Source organism: Nanorana parkeri, unplaced genomic scaffold (genome assembly GCF_000935625.1).
Source record: "Nanorana parkeri isolate BGI_ZX_2015 unplaced genomic scaffold, ASM93562v1 scaffold13, whole genome shotgun sequence".
In the NCBI taxonomy this organism is placed as follows: domain Eukaryota; kingdom Metazoa; phylum Chordata; class Amphibia; order Anura; family Dicroglossidae; genus Nanorana; species Nanorana parkeri.
The window spans coordinates 4,082,720-4,104,800 of NW_017306281.1; the positions used below are offsets into that span (position 1 = coordinate 4,082,720).

Genomic DNA, 22,081 nt, shown 5'->3' on the forward strand with positions numbered 1-22,081 from the left:
TTTGGAAGGAAAGGAAATTTCTATGTCTAATTCTATATCCAGTCAGAGAAGACTGAACTATGAGGCTGCCAGTATAGCCATCCACAAAGGAGTCACAAGAGAAGGATTTTCTTAAAGACATGAATGATTATTGAATACAAAGTCTGGAGAGTCTGTTAGAGCTGCTGATGAGGGAGGAGGATGATGATGATGAGGAGGAGGAGGGGATGCAGTTCTTCCGGTGCTGGGAGGAGGCGGTTAATACATTGTATCACAACGCCTAGGAAGACGTCTTCTGCTGCTTGAACATGGCTCGTCTGTGCTCCGGACTGCCCGGTGTGCTCATCGTCATACTGCTCCTCACCGGAACTCTGTGTGTCCAGGCCACCCGGAACCGGGGACACGACAAGCAGAACAATTCATTCCGCAAAGCGGCCACCGGCTTCTACCAGACCATGAGCAATGTGTTCGGGGAGGAGAACGTCAGAGCCGTGCAGAAGGTGGGTATGGAGGGAGCAGGAGGGCTCAGCACATGGCTTCATCACCTTCCCTCTCCTCATATACAGCGCTGTGGGTCACCCCCCATACATCCTATACACAAGTGTGTGTGTGTGTGTGTGTAATAAAAAAAAATATATATAATATATATATATATATATCGTGTGTCAATACTGATTGGCCTGTGGTTGAATGTTGTGCACACAGTCCTTCCTTGCTTTGATAATCATCTTGATGCAATACACTGTAACTGGGGATCTGTGTCCTTCGTGCATGTTGTAATTGCCTTGAAATGGTTTGTTTGCATGCAGCCTGTGTGCACCATACATCCAATTTACTTACTGGTTTGCTTTATTTGAGGCAAGGTTCAGATATCGGCAATCCCAGGACGCGTGCGATCGTGCACGATTGCACACAGCGATTGCCGCACGTCCCCATTGATTTTAATGGGGTTATATCCACTCGGCAATCGCTGAAAGAAGGTACATGTACCTCCTTTTTGAGCCACGCATCAGGCGTTTATTTGAACCACGATTGCATGGGTGGTATCACGGCAGGAAACCGCACAATCTGCATAGTGCCACTGGGGTGCCATTAGAAAATAATGGCTCTGCCAGCGCGATCGGCGGCAGTGTACGATTCAGTGACCATGCCGCCATCCTCGCGGTCTCGGATCGCCCTAGTGTGAACCTGGCCTAAATATATGCTTTTTTACTGGTTTGAATGAGAAAGCAGCTGTCTTGGGGTGGCTTTTCCCACTAAATAAACCTGCAGTATTTTGTTCTCATGGGCACAAATACACTGTGGGGGGGTTTATCAAAACTGGAGCAGACAAACTGGAGCAGTTGCCCAGGGCAACCAATTAGCTTCTATCTTCAATTTGTTCAGTTGAGAGTTGAAAATAAAACAGAGGCACTGATTGGTTGCTGGGCACAGCTGCTGCAGATTTTCTCTGCTCCAGTTTTGATAAATTCCCCCCAGTGTGTTCTGATCCATGATGTGTACATTTTCTGTGGATCTGAATGCAGTTATATTATATGCTATGGGCCCGTGCACACAGCTGTGAAATGCTATGTAATGTGGAGCTGCGTTCTGCGTCCACAGTACTGCTATCATATTTTACATTGCATGGATGCAAAGGTTTGGGGACCCTATTGGCCACCACTGCTGCTCCTTCTGGGCCTACATGTAGATATCAACAATCTGTAGCCAGTGCTGCTGATTACACATTATTGACCTCTATATCTCCGCATCAATGAATCATTCATTCAGCAGTGGCATATGTGCAGAATGCAAGTATAACATGTAATCATTGGGCACTGCTGATTACACACTGTTGATGTTTGCGTCCCTCAAAAGGTAATTCATGCACCAGCGGCACATGCTCAGAATGTCTTGGGCATTCAGAATGACTGAAGGTCTGGTGTGTAATTGGTGGGCAGTGCCTACTGATTACATACTATCGATGTTTACATCCCTCAGTAGGTCGTTCGTGTACTGGCGGCACATACACAGAATGTCCTTGGGCATTCAGAATGACTGAAGGTCTGGTGTGTAATTGGTGGGCAGTGCCTACTGATTACATACTATCGATGTTTACATCCCTCAGTAGGTCGTTCTTGTAATGGCGGCACATACACAGAATGTCCTTGGCATTCAGAATGAATGAAGGCATAGTGTGTAGTCAGTGGCTCGGTCTGCTGTTTACACACTGATTATATGTCTTCCCTGAGCAGCGGCAGTACAATTCAGCCCATACTGACATATATGGTGAGTATGTTAGTTCAGATGCAACACAGACAAGTTTATTTTTTTTTCTTGCTGCCAGCAAGATCCTATGAAAAACGAAATGCCCATTTGCATGAGCTTTGAAAGTGTAAACAGATCTGAAAAACAGGCCCCTAGAGGTGGTCACACATGCCTTCTGATGTCTGAGCAAGTGTCTTGGGGGCCCAGGACCTATTCAAATATTGACTTCAGCTGTGAAGTCAAAGCTCTGGCCTACCCCTTCATGAACATCAGTATCTTTCATTGAGGCTGCCCCTCACAATGATGCAACCGTAGCAAGGTGCAGAAGGGTAAGTGCCAGAGCCCTGACCTTAAAGGACAACTCCAGGTAAACCTTTTATGTAGTTCTGCATACTCTAGGGAGGGTGTAAACAGTCAGGTTTTTATTTCCCTGCACTACATGTCTTTAGAGACATTGTTGGGAGTGTAAATACCACCTCTGATGACTTTTACTGGAAGAAGATATCTCTTCTACTCCATTTCCAGTTTTAGCCATAAAATTATGAGTTCCTCCCGCACCCAGTGATAGTGTTCTAATTAGAGGTGCACTGAAATGAAAATTTCAAAAACGAAACCGAAATTTAAAAAAGTCAGGCTAAAACCGAAAATGTTTTCTATTTTAACTTATTTGGAAAAATTTTATTTTTTATAAACTTTTTAAAAGAGTTTTTTTTTATTTTTATTCATTTTTTTAATTTAATATTGTTGTTTTTTACATTTACTTTTAGGGGCTTTGGGAAAATTATCAGGGGTCTAAACCGACCCCTGATATTTCCCATTTAAAATAGAAAAAGAGATTGAGGACACAATCTCTTTTTCTGCAGCCCCTGTTATCAATGGACAGGAATCCTCTATACTGAGTGTTCCTGTTCATTTATAACATGAGGACAGAGTGTGTTTACTATAACCACAGTCATGAATGAACAGGAGATGATGTAGATCACTTCCCATTCATTCATAATTGAGGATACAGTAAACATACCATGTCCTCCAATTATGTACAAACACTCAGCGATCACTGATATCTGAGTGTTTGTACTTGCTCTCTTTCCTGACAATGCTGTCGCAAGAGGCTGAGCGATCAGAGCTCAGCCTCCTGTGACAGCGCTGGCTGTCTCCGCCCCCACACACTGCTCGCCCCATTTGTGACAGGAGGCTGAGCGATGTGGGGAGGAGAAACGCCTTCCGCTCACAGCGCACTTCTCCCGCAGCACTCGGCCACCTGTCACAGAGAATAGGATGCACCGCTGTATCAGCCAGAAAATGGCACATAATGCCAAAAGTGCCATTTTCGACCGACATATCGGTGCATCCCTAGTTCTAACTCTTCTGCACTCTATCCCAGACTCCAAATAAAAGAAGTAAAAAGCTTTGGTTATGCATAAAGGAATTGAGGTTTTTAGACGCATAGCTAAATGCTTTGGGGTTTTGGATTTTTGGGGCACTTAAGAAGATGCGGGGACTTAAATGCAGGTACCTCTGTGTGCTTGCTTTGCCTGCCTATAGCTAGTTTAGTCATTTTAAATTATGTATTGGTTTATGTTATAGATGCATATAGCCATGAGGTGATTACTGCCCAATCTAGCTAAAAATATAATAGACATTCCCTGCAGTGTTCTAATGAAAACATGAGTTGTGACTGCCTCTTAAAGGCTTAATAAATTAAGCTAGGATTAGAAGAAAATAGTTTATGGCAAATCATGCTTAGCACCTCCTTTCTTCCCATTCAAAAAGTCCCATTTAATACTCGTTCTGCCTTTTTTTACTCCGTTTAAAGGGAAACGTAGTAGATTTGGGTTAAATCAAGTTCTCAAATGTATTTATTTATTAATCTTTCAGTTACAAATATTTAATACAGGTCATGCCAAGGAGACTTTAATTGCAGAGTATATTGTTTTTTTAAGTATTTAAAAAAAAAAAAATAATAGTTATATTTCTTGTTATTATTCCTGTTTTGTTACTATTATTATTTATTATTATTATTATTATTATTATTATCATTATTATTATTATTATTATTATTCTTCTGTTTAATATAAATCTTTTATACAGTACTGTGCAAAAGGTTTAGGCATGTGTGAAAAAATGCTGTAAAGTAAGAATGCTTTCAGACATAAAAGTGTAAATAGTTTATTTTGATCAAGTAACAAATGGAAAGTAAATGAACAGAAGAGAAATCCAAATTGAATCCGTATTTGGTGTGACCACCCTTTGCCTTCAAAACAGCATCAATTCTTCTAGGTACACTTGCACACAGTTTGTGAAGGAACTCAGCAGGTAGGTTGTTTCAAACATCTTGGAGAACTAACCGCAGATCTTCGGTGGATGTAGGCTGCCTCAAATTACTCTGTCTCTTCATGTAATCACAGACAGACTCGATGTTGATATCAGGGCTCTGTGGGGACCAAACCATCACTTCCAGGACTCCTTGTTCTTTACCCTGAAGATAGTTCTTAATGACATTGGCTGTATGTTTGGAGTCGTTGTCCTGCTGCAAGAGGTTGATACCAATCAAATTAAGGAACTTAACTACAGTAAACTCCCAGTTATCCGACACCTATGAGGATCTGTAGGTCCCGTTAACTGTAGTTTCTGGTTGCTTGAAAGTTTATAATAACTCTCAACCATGAATTTATAACAGAAGGGTTCCCAAGACTCTGCTGACTAATAAATAGCTGTGATCAGCATCTGATAAGCAACTGATCGCAGCCACTACTGCTGGCCTGCTCTTTGCCCTGCTTGTTACTGAGCCTCCTTGCTCTGTGTCCTCAATCTCTCTGTGTCCTCCTGCTGTCTGTTTATGCCTAATGTCTCCCTGCTGTTCCCCCCCTGCCTGTACCAGCAGAGACAGCGTGTTGCAGAGGGGATCATATTGCGGGCACACAGTGAGGGAAATCGGATCTGATCGGGATGGTGAGCGGGAAATTGGGAAAAGTTTGGGAATTAATGTCGTAGTGCTCTTTATTGAGCACTTTCTTGTTCAGTATTAAGTGCTGTGCAGTAGGGTAAAGGAGATAGGGGACTCAATCTTTCTGTAACCCAAAAGATAAACATCCGGGGTCCGTTAAGACCCCTGGTGACAGTACTGTTAAAAAAAAAAAAAAGCCAAAACAGAAATAACTTTCTTCACACACAATTACACACACAGACATAACGTACAAATGTGCTTTGTGGTAATCCTTGTTGTGTGTGTTGGTACACTGCGGTGCTCCAACACATTAATGGCCTGTTGGTGCACATAACTCACACGCTCCAGTGAGTAAATGCACTGTGGTAAGTTTTTACAGTGCATCACAGTGCCTGTGTTTTTTATTTTTTCAGATTACTTACATTCATCTCTCTATGTGGCAGTATGTTGCTGCACATTGTAATGTCATGCATTGTGATATCACAAGGCACACCAACACTGTGCACACATGGCACTGCGGATTGGGCATTCTTATGGAAAATAATGTTTTGATAAACATTTCCCCAACCATTTTGGGTTGTACAAAATCGCAGGACCATCTTTTTATTCCATCAGGCCTGTGCTTTCAGAAAATGTATATTTTAGGGGTCTTTCACAAACTTAAAGCTGTAATCCAATGTATGTAAAGCCACACTGTGGATCTTGTTATGCTTATAACGTTTTAGATTCCGGGGAATAAACTTTTTACATTAGGGCTGCAGCTAACGATTATTTTCATAATCGATTAGTTGGCCGATTATTAAGTTCGATTAATCGGTTAATCGGATAAAAAAAAAAAGGCTCCAGTGATGGACTACTAGTTTCTATTGCGATTGTAGTCCATCACAGGAGCAAGCTTGGCACGGTGGAAGTAAAAAAAAAAGTGTGGTGTGCAATATAGTACATTATACAGCGGCGCAATGCAGAATACCAGCAGCTATAGAGGAATGCAGCAATAGTACATTATACTATAATGTACTATTGCTGGGATTTGTAGTCCTCTGTAGCTGGCGTTATTCTGCATTGCACTGTATATCATTTATTATCGCTGGGATTTGTAGTCCTCTACAGTGCGCTGTATAATGATAATACGGCGAAATGCAGTATACCACCAGCTATATAGGAATACAACAAATGCCAGCAATAGTACAACATTATACAATAATGTACTATTGCTGGGATATTTTACATCGAGGTCCTGGCTGTTGAGAGCCTAACATATATTGGATTGCAAAGTTATATTGGACAGCCATGGCGTACCTCTGTTGGCCTGCACCTGGCTTTTTGGAAAGGACCGATGAGTTTGGGCATAAGAATGTGAGCGGTGTCCCTTTCACAAACATGTCAAAGCCGTATGTTGAAAATAGTGGAACGTGATAAAGTGTAAAATGTTCAAAATTTCAGCCATCTAAGGTAAAAGTGGAGAGAGAGGCCCAGCAGTGAAAGGGTTACATTTTTTTCCCCATAGTCCTTGCTAGGAGCTTTGAGAAAGTTTAGCTGTTACAATTTCCTACTTTGACACCTCAAATATTTGTGAAGGAAGATACAAAAAGGAAACGGCCTTTTCCTGTGGGTATGTCATCAAACCACACATTAAAAGCCGATGGCAGCCAAAGTAAGTCACTGTATGTGCTATCAAATCACCATTTGATGTCTGTCTCCAAGATGGCTACCAAAGAAAAAAAATTGACACTAAGGGGTCTATTTTACAAATCTTTTTACACAGGGTTCACACAACTTTCCCCCAGAAATCCCACACTGAATCAAATTAGAAATGTGAATCTTGGATGTAAACGTTTAAAAATAGACCCCTTAGTGACCAGAAAGCAAGCCGCTACTTTTTGTGTAAATTGTATCCCTCTGTCGAGACTGATGACCTGATACTGCTATGCATCTTATAATTTTCTGCTGAATCGCATACGTTGTAGTCAATTATCTAATAAACATCCTGCTCATACTGTTCATTCAAAAGCTGTACATACAGTCCTAACATGTCTAACACCATGCTCTTCTTAATTCAAAGATCTACAAAAACGATGATGTAATAATAATGTGATCTAATAATAAAAAAAGTTTCTGTTTTAGGGCTCTTGTTCACGATCGCAAAAGGGCCATACATTGCACATCCTGGTGTATTCCTCTTGCTGGGAGTGACAGCTGTGTGCAGTCAGACTGTACAGCTTAATGACAGGCTGGGTGTACGGGTATGTAGGCAAATCCCATTGTTTACATGGGTATGGGACTTATGCACAGCCCTGTACTGAGAACCTCTGCATTTAGAAGCACACAGATCTTCTGACATGTCTGAGAATTTCTGCTCAAGGGGACAGTTAGTTAACATTACCTTTTAAATGTGTGCTGCATTTGTGTGATAGCCAGATGATCTAGTATATGGAGGTGGGAACCAGTTCTACCACCACCCATTGTTTCCAAAGTCTAGGCAAGCTCTAGCCAGGGAATGACACCTTTGGAAGCATTGTTAATGATGTAATGACCGTCATTTATGATTTTGCAGTCCATTTTGTGGCGTATAGCCTTGCATGTGTGTGACCAAAATTTTTCAAATTCGTTATCCTGTAAGTTTAGCATGATGTTACTTCCTGTGCCCCCACACTTGTGTCCATTGACTCTGGAGTGATAGTGTTACCTGGAGGTGTAGAGGGGGGGCATTTACAGTGCACATATTTAGAACTCAGGATACACATCACAGAGGGAATATAACATACGTTACACAGCGTAGAGACTACAGAAAGTGCCATTTCCACTTTGGCAGGCGAATAATAGTCACATGACTGATCTAAGCATACAGGGTAGCACGCTATTATGAGTTTGCTAACTTGGTATCTTACAATTCAATATGTTGAATTAAGTATCTGTTTAGGGATAGCGTTGACAAGACTGCAACATGAATACAGTACCTGCTTTCATGGGTCATAGTAAATCTGGACGTTTAGTCCTCATGAATATTGACACAGATATGTATGCCGCTGCACATAATGGGCTTTTGAAATATGGTGAGCAACAATTTAATGCCACTGCTGCACCACACTCGTAAAGCTATCCTTGCCGAGCCTGTGCTAATACCACCATATCGGTGGAGTTTTTATGTTTCTCTCTAGATGCCCATGTTAAATTTGTTCCTTGGGAATGCACAATGTCCTCCATGTTTTGCCAAATCTAAGATGTCTGTGTGAGTTTGGTTGAATTATAATAACATGCCTTATGCTGAAGCATTTTAAATCGCAACATAGGCCATGAAACTAATTATGCTCTTATGCCTTGGTCACTCTACTAACTGCTTTCTGTTTCCTTCTAATAGTTCTTCTCACGGCTGACAGAGAGGTTTGTGTATGGAGTAGATGTTTTGGTGGACACGTTATGGAGAATATGGACAGACCTGCTTGATGTACTGGGAATTGATGGTGAGTGAGTTATTTAAAGCATGTCTGTAAGCATTGCTAAAATATTCTAGATAAGCGGTGTCTGATATTTCTGCAATGCTTTGTCCTGCCTTGGTGGACTGATTCATGCCACAGAAAGCATCCACTTATGGCTCAGCGCTTTGATTCGGATGTGCCTTTACTGTTCCCTGAAAACAGTCCATTCTCCAGTTCTAAAATGTACAGCTGTAGAAACTGTGTAGTTGGCATAGTCAGGAAAGGGAACGTGATTTTTTTTGTGTGTGTAGCCTTTCTGGTGTCCAGCTTTTGCGTGGAATACATTTGGGCAAATTTTACTCAAGGATTTAAGAATCGTTTAAATGATGTGACTATTCACTTTAATCATCCAACTGTGTGCACTGCAGATGGAAAAAAAGTAAACAGGAATTTGCTTTTCACTTGACTTGCATATTCACACCACTGATTGTGTGAAGATTCTCAACTCCATTAGTAAATAGTTTTCATTAACTTAGGCTCGCCGTAGACCCTCGCAGCCAGAGCAACCAGCAGCATACCAGAATCGCATCACACAAACTGGTCCACGGTACATGCTTTCATGATCACGGGTCTATTAAAACAATTGTAGTGAAAATACAAATCCCATCATGCTTCTGGGAGTCATACCTGTAGCTGTCAGAGGCCTTCAATGCCTTATGGGACTTGTAGTTCCACACCATCTGAAGTGCTGAGGTTGCCTAACCCTGGTGTAGTTTATTTGACTTGTCCTGGGCTTTGTCCCAAACCTTGACATGGGGTAAATCTTGTTGGATGGAACTCCTGACACTCTAAGAAACCAACCAGCTGTCTTCCAATCAATTGTGGGGCAGGAGGCGGCGTGGCAGGCCGTTGAAGTGAATGGCACCGTAGCCACGTCCTCCGGCCGCGATGCGCAATGCTTGCAGCATTTTGTACGCATCGGACCAGACCGCAGGCACAATGTGCCTTGCGATCCCGTGCGGGCGATCGCATTGCGGCCAGAGGGCGTGGCTACTGTGCCATTCACTTCAATGGCCCGTCACGCCCCCTCCTGCCCCACAAAAAAGTGAGACGGCCGCAATGCGATGCAGTGCGTTCCGGTCAGAATCGGACCGGAACGCACTGCATGTGGTGTGAACGTACACTAACATCTAAAGTTAACGGGCAGTGGGATATTATGGTTTCATTTCAGAAAGCATTGAGGTCATGCTGGACAGAAATATGGTAGCCACCATTATTGTAGTGTTAGTGACTCATGAAGGTATATTTACAAAGCATTGAATGTGACATTCGCCAAACATTAAGTGCAGGTTAATCAATCACTATGTAATTTAAAACACATGCACCATGAAGATATGCCTGCAATAATGTTTGGTGAATGTCACATTCACTCTTCATAAATAAATATACTATATAATTAGTAAAATAAGTGAATGTTCATGAATAAGGTGAAGCTCAGTTTGAATGCCCAATAGTGTACAAGGGGGATAAAAAAAACAGGATTTTTGGTAGTTGATTGGGTATTTAAAGTGAACACAGCTTCACCTAATTTGCTGATATGCAAAGTGAACAGTCTCTCTTCCTTTAGTAAATCAGCCCATTAAGTAAAGCAAAAGCATTTTCACTTTTAAAAGTTGGTAGTGGCGGGTCCCATATGCCTGTCCCAAGATTCCTTTTAAAATTGATAACATTCAAAACAACTCTCTTGTTCAGTTGTGGTACAGCCTATGTTTGAAACAAGCTTGAGTTTGCAAATTCTGCTTGTATTGCTGATCTGCCAGTGGCGTCACAAGGAGGGTGCATGGGGTGCGGCCCACAACGGTTGAGATCATTGGAGGAGATGACACTAAAATGGTCACCCCTCTGAAAAGCTGGCCACTAGGGTATGGACCGAGAGCATGAGAGAGGAGGGGACCCGGCGGCATACCTTATCCCACCGGGTGAACGTCCCCTCCTCTCTTTGCCGGGATCCATCACCAAGTTCGGCGCCAACAGATATGCGCGTGTGACGACTTTGCACAATGATATCGCGCACATGTGTGATGACGCCCCAGCATGGTGTCACCTGGCGTCCGCTTCGGGTCACACAACGCCTGGGAGGCCCTAGTGTACTGCACTTTGCTTTTGTAGATAAAAAACTATGGTAGGAGGTTTAGAGGAAAAGCCCAAGATGTGCTGTCAAAGGAAGCACTTTGTTGACCTTTTATAGTAGCCCCAGGAAGCCAAGGAAAGTGCAGCCAGATGTATCTCCAGAAGTGGGAGTTTAAATATTTGCCTGACCTTGTAGTCCTGCTATGACTTGGCAGGTGATTCATTGTGGAACATGTATGGCAATATAGTCCTTACTATCTCTTCTTTAAAAAGTAAAAGTCTAAGGGCTAGTTCACACCAGCCACAGTGCGTTCAGGCCCAATTGGGGCCGGAACGCACTGGAACGCATTGCGGCTTGCTCACTTTGTGTTTGGGAGGGAGGGGGCGTGGCAGTGCATTTAACTCAATGGCACCGCAGTCACGCCCTCTGGCCGCAGTGAAATCGACCGCATGGGAATGTGTGGCACATCAATGTCTGCGTTCCGGTCCTGTCAGAAAAAATGCTACAGAGTACAGACGCACGCAGTTCTGGTGTGAACTAGCCCTAACAAGTAAAATGTCTGTCTGTGTGTGATAACAAACACGTTCTATGGTCAGAAGTGCTTAAAATTACCCTCTATTGGTGACATACCTAGTCTGATCATAGGGAGTAAGGTGTGAACTGGTCACATTGATTGTAAAGATTGGGTATTGTATAGACACTTGGGCTCCAGCTTGTATGAGAACAGGGTGTGCAACAAGCTTTTACATAGCATTTGCAATGCTTTTAGAAAGTCTCTAGTAGCTTTCTTGAAGGCTTTACATTACCCTTCAGTTTGGTGGCACTAAAGTGTATATCAAGGCAAAATAAACAAAAACCTAAGTAATACATCTCTCCAATACATGCACATTTCAGTATGAATGATCTTTTTAACCTCTTGCTGTCCGCCCTTTGTGTATGAGCAGACGGACGGCTCGCACTGCATTGTGGGTCACCATACTTGTGTGGTGCGCCTCCTAGCACGCGCACGAGGAGTTCTATGTGAACACACTGTCCATTGGACAGCGAAGTTCGCAAAACAAGGTACAGAGCCAATAGAATTGGCTCTGTACCATGTGATCGATGTGATCAATCACAGCTGTCACAAAATGTAAACGATGGATGTGGTGTGCAGCATTCTCTCCCTTTCCTCTCGCATCATGAGAGGAGAGGGAGAGACCTCAACATGGACTGCACCCTTCCTGTTCACCACCATACCTGTAACCCCCTCTCTCACTAAGCCACAACTTCTCCTTCTTCTGTGGTCCAAGATGAGACCTAGGAGGGCTTTTTAATTAGGAAGTGTGCAGAGGACAGAGGAATTTCTGGCAAGATCAGCAAGGTTTTTTGCAGGTTTTCAGTAAGGTTCAGTAGTTAAAGATGAACTCTATGCATTAAAAAATTATTTAAATATATTTCTCAATATAAACAAACAAAAAAAATCCACGTTGTGTGCACCAAATGCCTTTGCGAACCCAGATATTGCCTTGAGAAAGTAGTAGTATCACCATCACTAGGTTGCAGAGCTGTGAGAGGGGCCCATCAGGCCCCACCCTCTGCAGGCTGCCTGCAAGAAATTATAGGAGGGGGAAGGATACAGGACCAGTCACCATGCACAAGGAGAGAGAGCAGCAGTGTATGTCACTGGTGTCAGGGCTGTTTAAACAGACTGGACTCTGTTAAAACTTGTAAAGCCGACTGTCGGCTTTACAATAGAAGCGATTCTGGTGACTCTGCTGCCAGATCGCTTCTACGGGCTGGTGAACGGGTGTTGTAAGCCCCCCTATGTGATAGTAAATAAAGTAAAGTCGGGTGCGCCTACATATGAAAAAGATGATCACGCTACACATGTTGGGTATCGCCGCGCACACCGGAGTGAGAACAATAATTCTAAGGCCAGTATTTTTGGATATCTCTAAACTGATGACCTGTGGGAACTTTGAAAGCGTCATCGATGGACTTTTTGGGGTACTGAATTTTTTCATGGACGCACACAATTTGTAACCTGGGCATGTTGGTTATCGATTTACTCATTGTAACCTCATCTTTTATATTGTATTCAAAAAAGGGGTCGTTTATTGTGTTTCGGAGCCATTTAAGTGCATTTTTCACAAAATTTGGGTGTTTGATAAGGGGTTGCGCTAATATTGTGCAACATAAACATTTGCAACTGCCAGCATTTTATTTTATAGGGTCTTGGCTTTCTGAAAATATATAATGTTTGGGTGTTTTAAGTAATTTGCACGCCTAAAATGTGGAATATAGCAATTTGTGACCGGCAGCACTTACATTGTGTGTTTAACGTCCCTGAACTGGAGCTGATGGATGCTTTAGGATTCAAGCAAGCTGCATGAAGCTCGCTGTGAAAGCTTGACAAGTGCTTTCTAAAAGCTTGCTGTACACCCAGCTCCAATACAAACTGAAGCCCAAGTCTACAAAGTTTAGTTCACAACAAATCGGATTTCTCTGTGCCATGATTCCAGCACATGGGGGCACTGGATCACATCCTCAGCCCCCAACTACTCCTAAAATGGGTGGAGTCTGGAGTATGTTGAAAACACCAATATGAAGGCAAGGTCACACAGATCTATTACTGCAAGTGAGTTAGAGCATCCCAAACCTTTTCATTGTAACAGCCTTGCACCAATACCAAAAATCAAATCTAACAGAGTTGTAACCCTTTAAGAGTTCCCCTTTACCCGGCCATATTTGATATGATTTTGCTTGGCATAGCTTTACCATTTTATTTACTGTTAGAGAAGTATCACATGATGAGTGGAACATGTTTTTTCAGGCCAGAGCATAAATAATTGCCTTCTGCCAGCAGGATTATCATGTGGTAAACTCAAACTGCAAGGGCAGGAATATTATGTACTTCCTCTGGGCTGGACACAGTAATGCAGAATTCAGGAACCAATTTAACCACTTCCTGGCCAGAGCAATTTCTGACATTTGCACACACATGATGAAATCTGAATTTTTGGCTAGAAAACAGCTTCAGACCCCCAAACAATGATATATTTTCTGAAAGCAGAGGCCCTGCAGAATAAAAAAAAATGCTAGTTGCAATTTTTTATGTCGCATGGTATTTGCGCAAATGTTTATCAACCCAGTAGTTTTAGGATAAAATACACTAAAGTGAAATTTAGTGCACAGAAACAGAATATATTATCAATTTTTTTTTTTGGTTAAAATATAAAAGACGGGGTCACGGTTCGGAGTTGCTGACGGGAGGTAGAGTGCGGCGTACGGTAGTCAGCACCGGAGAACAGCGGAGGGGCCGGATGCGGGTGTTCTGTGTGACTAGGACAACAAGGAAAACGCGTACTTACCAGAGACTCACTTACTGACGCCCGAGCGCAGGACGGGTATAGGGAAGGAGCGAAGAGTTCGGGCCCAGCAATACCGAGCAGTCCATAGAGGAGAGCGGAACACGGCGCGGGGACAATGATGGACCCTTAGGAGAGTACCATCTTCCCTTTGAGTAGCAGTCCCCAACTCCAGTGCTGCAGGCACCTCATTCCCGGGCCTCTGTGGTGCTCCTGATGCCCCTCACCCACTGTTGAAGATCCCCGGTGGGCGAGGGGACAGCAGGGATCCTGCACTCCCAGCTGTGATATATAAGGATGAGAAGCTTACGGTTTCTCAGGATCTCCCGGGGAATGATGGGAAGCCCCGCCTTATCCACTTTCATTATAAGGTCACTGACGTGAAAGAATCTTCATGGAAGGCCAAGCTGTCAAACCAGAGCCTCTTTGTGGAAATCCCTGAGGGCATTCTAGCTGATGGAAGCAAAGAAGGGTTACTGGCTCTTCTAGAGTTTGCAGAAGAAAAGATGAAAGTCAGATATGTCTTTATCTGCTTTAGAAAGGGCCGTGAAGACAGAGGTCCGCTTATGAAGACATTTAGCTTTCTGGGCTTTGAGATTGTGCGTCCCGGGCACCCCTGCGTACCAGCACGTCCAGAAGTTTTGTTTATGGTTTACACTCTTGACCAGAGTTCCTCAGATGAAGAGTGACCTGCAGTGGACATGTAGATCTTGTAGCTTTTTTTTTTTTTTCTTCTTTTGTGTGTAAGAATAGCTGGTGGGGATTTCTCGCACTTTTCCAAGGACATGGGAGGAGAAGCACTCGTTACCATGAAATGGACTGATATATTTTTTGGCCTTTCTTTCAGTTTTATGAATAAGATGTATGTTGTTTTGACATTCTCTGCAATTTTGTTTGGAAGCAGCAACCTCAAGCACCTTGCAATCTGTGATAACAAACATGTATTCAGAATGTAGTTGAAGCTGTATATGAGAAAATAGTTATCTTAAATGCCCAAAAAAAAGACGGGGTCACATCGGGTAAATAGATACAAAACATGTCAAACCTTAACATTGCGTGCATCGGTGAAACCGCAATAAACTACAATACCCAAATTTTCCCATAGGTGACGCTTTAAAAGCTTTTAGTGCTCATCAGTTTAGTGTTTCCAGTGATTGATGGCCCTAGAATTATTGCGCTCACTCCAACGTTGGCGACGATGTGTAACGTGTGGCATATGTTTTGTTTTTGCACATAGGCGCACCTGACGCGTGTTTGCGTTATATCTGCGTGCACGTGGGGGACTGGGAACTTTAAAAAAATGTTGTTTTTTTTTAATGTTCATTTCATTATATAACTTCTTTTTTTTTTTTACACTCAACTTAATTGCTATCAATAGGGGGCTAAGAAGCCCCCATGTAATAGCAAATATAATGTGACAGGTCCTCTTTATGGAGACATCAGGAGTCTAATTTCACCTACGGACCCCAGAGAAGCTGATGTAGCAGAGATCTGCTTCACCAGCTTCTTCTTCTGGCTCTAAGACCCGGATAATGTACACAGTGACACCGGCAGTGATTTACTACTCATCACTTCTGGGTCCAGTGATCAGAGTAGAGATCAGCGGCTGGAAGCCTGCTGATCTCTCTCTGATCAGTCATGGAAGACCCGCCATGCTGGTCCCGCGCGGGGGGACAGTGGAGCCCCGGGAAGCTAGCGGAGGGAGGGCACACAGCGCCGCACTGTACAAGCGATCCGACGGGCTTGTATTTAAACAGCAATCGCCTGTTGTTTAAAATGAGGACCACTTCAGGACAGGATGTTTTTTTACAATGACGGTCCTAAAGTTGTTAAAGAAGAACTCCGGGGATTTTTTTTTTTTACTTTACCCTTGCAGTGTAGGGGTAGACCGCTTTGGTCTAGGCAGGAAAATAACAGTTATATTCTCACATGTGAGGCATCACATTCTATACAAAGTGTATAGGAAGTGAGAATGCTAAGGGGCATTCCATTGCTGCAGCAGAGGGAAAGACAGGCTGAATGAAACGCTATCACAGCTGGCCCACTTCGATGATCAGGTGAGTCTAACTTTGTTATTGTTCTCCCCAGGCCAAAACAAGCACTTCATCCATGCAGTACGGGGGTAGCCCCACTGCAAGAGTTAAGATTAATTTTCCCAGAGTTCTGCTTTAACCGGCAGGCAAACCTAGCAAATGCCTGGCCAGGAAGAGAAGTGCAAAATGTAAATGACCAACCTAGCTTGGAGAGGTTTGTCTGTTGCACCCTGCTCTATTATTTTACTACAGCAAAGGTAGAATGGAAGGAAGCTGTGTGGAAGAAATGTGTTTTGGACAATCAATGTTGGGAAAAGGGAGAACGCCTGGGAATGGGCGTATAAAGTCATAAATATATTTCCAGATACAATGTCACCTGCCTGGGAAATCCTACCAAGTGTTGAGTAGATTTGGCATTTAAACGACATATGACATTTCCTTTTGTGGCAGTTTATGAAGTATTCCTGTTCACACAACATCATCTGCATATTTCTGCTTTAGAGAAATCTTAGATTCATGTACCCATGCAACACTTTTGGAGATTGCTCCGACCCATATGACTAAGTCAAATAGTTCTTATTTGCTATGACAAATGTCTGAGTTAAGGAAAGTGACTGTAAATAAGACTAAAGTTGCGTTGGAGAAAATGAAATAGCTTAAAAGAGAACTATGGGATGAGTGAAATACACTCATCCCAATACTTAGAGCTGACGTGTGACACTGCAGCTGTAACATGCCGTCCCTATAGCTCGAGAACTGAGCGATCACAAACCTCTGTTCGCTCAGTTCACGATCTTCTCCTTGCCAAGAGCAATGACTGTCTGTCACCACCCCCTGCAGGGATTCCCCCCTCCCCTCTCCAGTCCTCCAGCTCTGACTGCAGGAACAGAGAAGGGAGAGGGAGAGCACAGCTGCCTCTGCCTCTACAGAGGCAGAACCAGCTGTTAATCAGGCAGCAGGGTGGATCGTGACAATAGGTTGTAACTATAGGGAACCAGTGTGGTTTCTGATTATGTGATCAACCTAACAGCCAATCATAGTGATCACTGAAAGTTTGTTTACAAAAAAACTTTTCCAGCCTGCAGAAGACACTGATCTCTCTACCTTGATCGATCTCTCTCTCTCTCTCTCTCTCTCTCTCTCTCTCTCCCTCTCCCTTGATCTCTTTCCTCCCTCTCCCTCGATCTCTTTCCTCCCTCTCCCTTGATCTCTCTCTCTCCTCTCTCTCCCTCGATCTAATACATTGTGATTAAACACTTGCTATGTGCACTATAACCATAAATATGTTTTCCCACATCCTCGTCTGTAGTCTGCATACAAAATCAAAGCCTTATATATCCTCACAAAGCAATGTAAAAATGTTCTAAGCTTTAATGATTTCTGGTCATTAAGGGGTTAATTTATTCTGTGTGTAATATTTAATATGTAACGTAACCCTTATATTATTTTTATTTTGTTTTCCAGCTGCCAACTTTACCCACTACTTTAGCCCAACAATGGTGGCCACTAACCCCACCAGGGCTCTAATGCTGGTGGTGGCTGTTGTTCTGGCTTACTGGTTTGCTTCTCTGTTCCTGGGATTCTTCTTCTACATCCTCCATGTGATATTTGGACGATTCTTCTGGCTGGTCCGAGTTTTCCTCTTTGGACTGTCTTGCGTGTACATCCTGCAGAAATATGAAGGCGAACCAGAGCATGCCATGCTGCCTCTGTGTTTTGTGGTGGCCATCTATTTCGTGACTGGACCTGTCGGCCTTTACTGGAGGAGGAACAGTAACAACAACCTGGAAGAAAAAATTGATCACTTGGACAACCAAATACGGTTATTAAATATCCGTCTTGGAAGGGTGATAGATAGTCTGGATAGAGCCAATGACCAATGATCACCACATGTTCCTCAGCCTACACCAGCTCCGTTTAGCACATAAAACACTCTTGTTCAGAAACAAATTCTTTGAAGTAATTTCTTGCAAAGAAAAATGCGTAATGTAAATTTGATTGGCCATGTGACAACGTCAGTGCCCATATTTTTAAATAAACCTTTTGGTTTAGCTTTAAATAAAATAATAGTATTACAGGTTATTAGTGCTAAAAGTTTACTAAGATTTTCATAATTTCTTACAGTTTGTTTTTGTTATGACTTTATTGTGAGTCAGATCTGTCCTGAAGTGGCTATATGTGGCTCTTTCAGTTTTGCCACCCCAACAGGTGACATACGTAAGGACAGATAAACCTGATCACATGAGATGCACTAAAGCTTCTTTTATGCACACATAATCCTTGGCATGTAGAAGCACATTAAAGGAAGCAAGAAAGAAGTGTTTATTTTGGTTTACATTACCTTCAGTTTATGTGCTTTTAGGTGCTTTAATATCCAATGTCAGCCTGGTGGCCTTTATCACTGAAAAAAAAAAAAAAGTCAAAGAAAATCCCAAATTTTGGGTTGTCACAAGAACAGGAATAGATGGGAAATCTTCCAATGGGTACACTATTTCTGGTGACCCTATTGACCACAAGGGATTTCCATGTCTTTCTGTTGTAGCTTCTAGATAAATAACCCAAAACATGTGTACTTGCTTCTTGGTACAATGCAGGTACATATGTCCATGAAGTTGGGAAAGGATAACTGTAGTTTTAGCACAGTCATTAACCATAGAAATTGCACATTTCTTAACATTACAACTTGCATTTTAGTACACTGAACAATATTGCACCTCCATGCTGGTAGTGTAAACGAGGCCTAATATGTGGTCTCTCCAAAGCCATGTCCATCCAAAGTTGATTTGTTAAATGTAATCTGTTGGGATGGAAATTTGTGACCTGTCGTTGCTGACTTGTGTTTGAAGTGTCATTTCTTGCCTTGTCTGACAACTTCATGAGTCACCAACCTAGAACAAGCTTCTGTCCTGACACCTGAACATGTTTTTTCCATGTCAGTGACTCACCAAGTAAGAGTTGTGTAGTTGCTGAGAAGCTCACTTATATGCTAGCACTTTGTAACTCCTTAAGATTCCAGTGCTGAGATATTACTACCAGCAGCTTCACCTAACTTCAGCAGGTAGTGCAAGGGCAAATCATGGTGTCAAGTGTCTGCAATGGATTTCCCATACATAAGTTGGAATAAACAAATATTCACATTGTCAGGCTTCAAGAGAGTGACACCTTTTTGTTATGACCTCTTGGGAAGGAACAGAGACTGCTTTGAAATCTTAGATCAGGAGTTACTAAAAGACATAAGAATGCAGTGGGTGATGCAGTCCATTATTCAAAGCATTGATATATTAGTTTTGGCTCAATTTGGCCTTTAAAGATTTCACATGTTAGCCAATTGTTGTCACTGGTTGAATTAAAGCCACTTTTCAATAGCCTCTAATCAAACCAAAGTGATGTAAATTATTCTTGTCATCTATTTGCACACAGAAGTCCTGAGTTATTATACTTAAAGTAACATTAAACTCGGGAGCTAAACCTTAAACATGCATTCAAGTACCTTAAATATTAACAAAAGTGTATCTCACGTGTGCATCACTCAGCTGTAGATCCTCAAATCATCTCTGAATTGGTGCGGACACTGGTCTTTCATTCTGGAGGGGGGCTACTTTTCGTCCCTGTGTGTGTTGTAAAGTAGCCACAGCTCCAAACTCACTCGTCTCACATGGGGTTTACTAGTTTGTATTGACATTATAGTTCATCACAAGAGTGATCTTGGAGCTGTGGCTACTTTACAGCGCACATAGGGACCATGGGGAACAAAAGTAGCCACCCTCCAGAAGGAAGGACAGTGTCGGCACCAATTCAGAGATGAGTTGTGAATCTACAGCCGAGTGATAGACTAATCTATATTTTTGTTAATGGGTTACGTGAATGCATTTTTAAGATTTAACGCCTGAGATTAGTGTCACTTTAAGATAATAGTTCTTCACACATTGCATTTACATCAACAGATTGTGGTATGAGAAAAAAAAAATGTTTGCACTTCTTACCTAAAAACTCCTTTATTTAGTTATTTATAGTTTTCCTATACTTTTGTAGTACCAGAATGAGGCTATTTGAACCCAGCTGGGATGGGATTTCCCGAAGAATGATAAATATAAAAAAAAAAGAAAAGTGTGAATATTATGTGCATCTGTCAAAGCAGCTCACTGCCTAAAAAGTATCTTTTAATCTGCTGTCAGTATCTCTACGTCTAATTTCTGTGCTCTCGAAAGAGTTTTTAGATGTGCTTTTTAGATATACACGTGTTTAAGGTATAGAATTTTTTAAATCATTAGGAGTTGTTTACTGTTGTGTTTTTTATAAATTAGAATCGGTTTCCTGCTTGTGCAAAGTGCTTTCTACACTGTGCCGTGGACCACATTGAGTGTATGCATATATGATCTCCTGTACAGACAAGTCTCTGTGCTGTAGCCACTCTAGTTTCTGTTGTGCCACACTTTGTAGAAATATCAAGTTAGTTTTTTTAATGAAAGGATTATGCTGGGTATGCTTTCTTTTAATATGCGGCTTTATGATATAGTGGTGAATTGTTTCGTTAATGATTTTGACTTGGTTAAAATATTAGCAGCTGAATGTCACCACACGTGTTGCTGCTTAAATCTTTCTCAGGGTTTGATGAGCAGCAATAAATTAGATATATTTAATGTTTTTTAGGTATGTGCACTAAGGTCAAGTTCTTGAATTTGTTTTTCCTTCCCTGACTACTCAAAGTATTTTTGTAAACATTGTAAAGGAAGATTGAAATACTTCTAGGGAAGAAGGTGTTGTGAAGGTAGAAGTTAAACAGTTGATGTTGGTGGCCTGTGATTCCGTACGGACATGTACGTAGTAGTGCATGGTTAACAAAGGTAGTATACTATAGAAACGGAAGGTTCTTTAATATATTTGAAATTACTATTTAGTTTGGGCTTGAGTGCTTTGGTCCAAATAACCCATCTGCTGGATATGCTGAGACAATATACACCTTGATAACTTCAAGCCATAGGGTGGGAATTTATGAACGTGTTTGCAACAAATTTTTTTATTGGCAAAAAACAAAATCTTATACTAAGTAACCACAAATGTTTTTTATCTCTGCACTGTTCATGTTTTGCAACGTTTCGCATAACTGCTCAGCCGCGCATTCATTGCGTCTAGCATTTGCATTAAAAGACCTCCAAACTGTCATATATTGTATAAGTGTTTCTGAGCACTTAAGGTGACACAAAACTCAGGAGTTCAATCTTAAAAATGCATTCAAGTACTTTTAACTATTAAGAAAAATGTATCTTATTTGTGTATCACTCATATCATCTCTGAATTCATGCTGCAGGTTGGCTACCCTATGGTACCTGTGTGTGTGTGTGTGTGTGTGTTGTAAAGTAGACCCCGCTCCAAGCTCGCCGCCGTGATGGACTACAATCTCACGTTTGGTTTACCAGTTTGTATTGAGATTGTAAAGTGTCAGCATGAATTCAGAAATGATTTGAGGATCTACAGCTGAGTGATACACAAATAAGCTACATTTATGTTAATAGTTAAAGTGGCATTTAAGGCAGAAAATGTTTTCCCTTACCCCAACGTTAATTAAAGCACTTACCTTAAAGGGGTTCTAAAGCCTCCGTTTTCTTTTGCCTATATCTACTGCTGGCGAGCAGTAGATATAGGCAAAAAGTTTTTTGTTTTTTTTAAAACCCGCTTTTAACAGCAGTTTAAACTTACCCCGTTATCGCTGCGCGCTCCCGCGCCGATAATCCGGAACTGCTCGTGCGGCCGCAAGAAATCTTGGGGCGGGCGCATGCGCAGTTCGGATTCTCGGCCGGGAGACGAGCATAGACGCAAGGTAAGTCTATGGACGCGTGCACCCGCATGCAGACACCGTGGGAGAGTACATGCCAGCTAGCTCAGAGGAGTCAGCGCTGGATCGGAGATTTGCGGCAGCGCCGGAAAGAAGGCTGAAAACTACAGGAAAGAAGATGATCGGATTAAGAGACATCATTTAAGGT

General features: G+C 42.2%; 1 protein-coding gene and 1 pseudogene across 1 annotated transcript; both read left to right on the forward strand.

The window, feature by feature from the left end:
• Positions 1-287: 287 nt before the first annotated feature.
• On the forward strand, positions 288-18,052 carry BRI3BP (BRI3 binding protein). The gene is made up of 3 exons (XM_018557620.1): positions 288-479; positions 8,532-8,634; positions 17,565-18,052. Exons 1-3 carry the CDS (start codon positions 288-290, stop codon positions 17,981-17,983), a joined length of 714 nt encoding a protein of 237 aa, XP_018413122.1. The 3' UTR covers positions 17,984-18,052.
• On the forward strand, positions 13,948-15,040 carry LOC108787911 (annotated as a pseudogene).
• Positions 18,053-22,081: the final 4,029 nt, after the last annotated feature.